At 34.7% G+C, this 4493-nt stretch overlaps 1 protein-coding gene and 1 long non-coding RNA gene across 2 annotated transcripts; one reads left to right on the top strand and one right to left on the bottom strand.

Annotated features, from left to right (window-relative positions):
• The first annotated feature begins 659 nt into the window (after positions 1-659).
• Positions 660-2446, top strand: LOC145051900 (CASP-like protein 2D1). Its single transcript, XM_078999733.1, has 3 exons — positions 660-1335; positions 1431-1542; positions 1954-2446. The coding sequence occupies exons 1-3, from the start codon at positions 1172-1174 to the stop codon at positions 2212-2214; spliced, it is 537 nt and encodes a 178-aa protein (XP_078855859.1). The 5' UTR covers positions 660-1171; the 3' UTR covers positions 2215-2446.
• A 387-nt stretch (positions 2447-2833) lies between these two features.
• LOC145051901 (uncharacterized) lies at positions 2834-4000 on the bottom strand. Its single transcript, XR_013683857.1, has 2 exons — positions 3434-4000; positions 2834-3300 (listed from the first exon to the last, which is right to left on the bottom strand). It is a non-coding gene; the product is annotated as an uncharacterized LOC145051901 (long non-coding RNA).
• Positions 4001-4493: the final 493 nt, after the last annotated feature.

The raw sequence follows: 4493 nt of genomic DNA, 5'->3' as shown, positions 1-4493 counted from the left end.
TTGTAATTGTTAATTTATTTTGGTCCGTATTTTATAATGTATTATTAATGGTTATTAATAATTTGTTTTTTTTTTTTTTGCAGCGGTAAGTTTAAAATAATAATAATAATAAAAACTAATGAAATCGAGTACCTAGCAACAGAACCGGCCCCAAGCAATTTACGAGCTGTCACAAAATCTAAATAATCAATAGTTTCGGTTCCATTTAGTGTGGAATTGAAGAACCTTTACTAGAGATTTAGTGACACTTGACCAGTCTTTAAGGTTTATTGGAACACACATCAAAGTTTTGTTTTATTATTATTAACATAATCTATATAAAAACTAGTAATAAGAATGGAGTTGGGTGAGATGTTATTTCACATCGAATTTAAATACTACATTAAATACTTATGAAACGTTGACAAGTGCTAAACATGGTAATGGTGGTTGGGTTATTAAAGACCACCTTTATTAGTTATTACCATTTGGGAACTACACATATTGCAGCCTCCACAGTAACAGTAACCTAACCATCAATATTCGAGTTCAAACCATTTTGTACAAGTCATTACAGAACATACACAAATCTCAATGCAGTAGATACAAATACAACTTACATCAAGATACACTACATATAAAGTTATAACTCTCAATGCAGTTGGTACAACTTACATGCGCCATATTAGTGCTCTTATAGCTCATCATAAAAGGGAACTCAACACTCGATATAGTGGCATAGTGCTGTGGTAGCTCGGGGAAAGGGCCTTTCGGCCACTTGGAATCCATTATCGATTTCTTGCACTTTTTACCAACTTCAGATGATGATTCTTTGGCCCTAAAGAAAACCCTACAAATTCCCCTATTTTTAGATTCATTCATCCAAACAGATTCATAAACGAAAACCTTCTTTCTTTCTTTCACTCATTCGCCAAGGTCACAACACCAAAGCTTGATCATTTTCCTGCACTGTTAACCAACCTCAAATCATGATTCTTTAGTCCAAAGAAAACCCTAAATTTCCCAGTTTTTTTATTCATTCGCAATTTGATCTTGCAGAAAATTTCATCCCAAAAAAAGTTGTTTTTTTTGTACCCGTTTAACTTCATCTTCTTGAAGTGAAAAGTCAGAATCTTGAGCATATTCTCAGTTTATTGTTGCAAATTGGAAGTGGGTTTTTCTTGGATTCAAAATGATGATTCTTGGTGAAAATGTGAATACCCTTAAAGTTATAGATTCCTCGTTAAGGTTGTTTGTGGTTCCTCTAAGTCTTGGTTCTATGTGGTTGACTTTGACCAATCATCAAAACAACGAAATGTATGGCAAAATAGAGTTCAGTAATCTCAAGGGTCTCAAGTAATTATCCATCCCTTTGACATGTTTCAAATGACACCCATCAAGATTCTTGAAATATTTTGTTTATTTAATGAGATTTTGTGTTTTTTTGACAGATTCTTGGTCAGCATTAGTGCAATTTCTGCTGCGTATGCTGTGGTTGCTGTTGTTTCTTCATGGGTCAAGAACTTGATGAACAAAGCTTGGATCTTTTTTGTTTGCGATCAGGTTATATCTACTTTTAGTCTTTTATTTAAAATTTTGAATTATCCAATCGAGTTTGTCCGAGTGGTTAAAAGTTATCTAATAGAAGTAATAGAAGTTCTAGATCAATATATTTTATTCATAAAAGTTAAAATCGGTCAAATTAAAGGAAAAGTTATCTAATTTAAAAACAAGTTAAAGGTTTATGACTTTACGTTTAGATGTCTACAACATTCTATATTGTTTTATTAAAAACGTGGAAAAGTAATCTTTGGTACGAAAAAAAACAGAAAAAAGATAACATCCTACCAACCAAGTTTTAATTGATTTAAAATTTTACTCATTTTTATTAATAGAAACATTCATCTTGCTTCATAAATAATAGGCAAATTCTTTCAATCTTTTATAGATTTTTATGAGTCAATGATGATATAGGTGGTGGCATATTTGATGGTGGCAAGTGGTGGTAGCTTTGGGGAGATAGTGTATTTGGCATACAATGGCAACCCAAAGGTGACATGGAGTGAAGCATGTTCTTCATATGGAAGATTTTGTGGGAGATTAAATCTCATTTTGGCTCTTCATCTTATTGCTTTGCTTTGTTTCTTTCTACTTTCTTTGATTTCGGCTTTTAGGGTTTTCACAAGATTTGAACCTCCTCTTTCTTCCAAAGAAGTTGAAGGTGAAAGGACCTAGATTTGTGTATTGATGGGTTGTAGAGTTTTTCCTTTATTTGGGTCACTATGGTGTTTGACTTTTGACCAACCAGGTTTTCCTTATTGTGGTCTTATTATTATTGTAAAGATAAGTCACGATTATAAGGTTTAGATTTGTATGGTGGTGTGTCTCACATCACATGTTTATCATGTTATGATTGACGATATAAAAATTTTAAAGCCTTTTACAAAATAGTCAATTTCGTTTTGAATGCACTGTGTTTACTATTTGTTTGTAGTTGTTGGTGGACATTTAAAAAAAAAAAAAAAAAATAGATCCAAAATCTGGAGAGTGTGGAGATTCCGCATAAATTTGCATTTGCTCCTGCTACCATTCTGAGAGTTTGGAGATCATCTGTTTTTGATGATGTATGTGCTAGTAACTAAACATTAGTTAGGGTTGTCTAAATGGTAAAATAGGATGTATTTTTAGCCAATCCCCTTATGAAGTGGGTAAAAGCTATTTAAGATAATTTTTCTTATTTATTGCGTCCCATAGTCTATCCACTTTCATATCATTCACTTCAAGAGAGTACATCAATTTTGAATGCATAACATTACTGCAGCAAAAAGAATAGAATGCCAAATGGGACCCAAGATTTGGACAGATGTAAGTGGTATAATATGAGATATGGACTTCAAGGGGGAAGGTGTTGATCGGGATCATATAAGCAGTTGATTCTGTAACCATGCCAAATGGGCAACATCTCAATGTGGCCATATAAAATTTTGGCAATTGATTTCAGAACATCAGGAGAACAATGCATATTTTTTTTATCAACACATGCTTTTTCAGGTAGCTTAAAGTGAAATATGATGAAAACTAGTGAAGATAATATCTCATGTGCAGTGAATAGTAGTTCTGGTTAGAGACAACAAACCATTTTCTCCATATCTAAGTATTTATCCTGATTATGTAATGTTTTAGAACTGAGGAAGCATATTATAGTGATGATGATGATGATAGTATCAAAAGTAACAGTCGTTAATAGACCACGCAACAAACAGACGCAGTGGAAAGGGAAGGATGCGAACCTATGACATCGCAAGTAGAGTGACGGATTATCTACATCAGATTAAGCAATCATATCAGATTCTGAACGATTAAGTTCTAGCTAAAAAGAAATAACCGCTAAAAAAACAAATTCACTACGTCAACGAAAAGTGGAAGAAATTTAGGGTTTTCAAATACTGCTTACTCTGCAGGTAATGGTAGAGTTGACTGGTGATGAATGTAGATGGTTCGACCCATTGTCACCATCGAAAACTCCGATGTAAGTCGAATATGGCAAAATTAACACTATTCTTTGGTTTTCGAGCAATCAATTGGCCTCAACAACTGCAACGGAATATTGACGGGCGCCGATAGTGATGAGATAGAGATGATTATCGTATGGAGGAAATGGGGATATGCGCCTGTGCGTGCCTGTGCCATCGTCCGGTGTTTTTAGCGTTTCTTCATCGGAATATAGAAAGACGTAGAGACAGACATAGAGAGAGAGAGAGAGAGAGAGAGAGAGAGAGAGACAGGGGAGAGCAGCGGCAGTTCGTCACTACCATCTCCATCTCAGGTAATCGCCGGATGCGTGGCAGGCATCTATGTTCTTTGTATCGTTTCCGTCTTCTGGATTTCGTCACTTCAAAATGGGTCTGCAATTTCAGTATCAGGTTATTATAATCTCAGTGAAAGGGGAGAAGGTGGAAGCAGGGGAGAACGGAAGTGGTAATGGAGAGAGAATCAATCGTTTTGTGCAGACTAAATGGAACAGGGCGTAGGCAGAGTCAGGTTGCTCGATAGTGAAAAATAATAAAAAATTTCAAAATTTTCAAAAAAAAATTTCACTGCTTTTCGGAAAGGGTAATTTTAAACCCACGAATTGAATTCCAAATGCACGAAGACACGATTGATTTGATATACATCACTTAACAAATTTGACTATTATATAGTATATTAAATTTCTTCTTGCTTAGCTACGGTTAACATGGGTTACTTTTAGGAGAAATGATCCTTTGGTGTTGCAGCTATTTTCCATTTTTTTTAAGGGTTATTTTATATCATTTCATATATTGTTTTGTATACGTGTTGTATTTAATTGGCTTCACCGCTTTATTCTCCAATCAGATTCATATTTGTGGCTTCTCAGATCCTTCCCCATCGTCTTTCTTATTGCATATCTTCCCCACCGCCTTCGTGTTCGAACAGTCCCGGTTTCCCTGTGATTTTATCGCCACACCATTAGGTTAATCGACGAAGTTTCT

The sequence above is a fragment of the Lactuca serriola genome, chromosome 5, assembly GCF_051521515.1.
Source record: "Lactuca serriola cultivar US96UC23 chromosome 5, Lser_US96UC23_V15, whole genome shotgun sequence".
Lineage (NCBI taxonomy): Eukaryota > Viridiplantae > Streptophyta > Magnoliopsida > Asterales > Asteraceae > Lactuca > Lactuca serriola.
This window is presented reverse-complemented; position numbering and strand designations above follow the sequence as displayed.

What these genes read in the sequence shown, in the direction of transcription:
- LOC145051900 (XM_078999733.1), top strand. Translation starts at nt 1,172, where the DNA reads ATGATGATTCTTGGTGAAAATGTGAATACCCTTAAAGTTATAGATTCC. An exon ending in AGTAATCTCAAGGGTCTCAA is followed by an intron (nt 1,336 to 1,430) that starts GTAATTATCCAT and finishes TTTTTTTGACAG; the next exon opens with ATTCTTGGTCAGCATTAGTG. An exon ending in TCTTTTTTGTTTGCGATCAG is followed by an intron (nt 1,543 to 1,953) that starts GTTATATCTACT and finishes ATGATGATATAG; the next exon opens with GTGGTGGCATATTTGATGGT.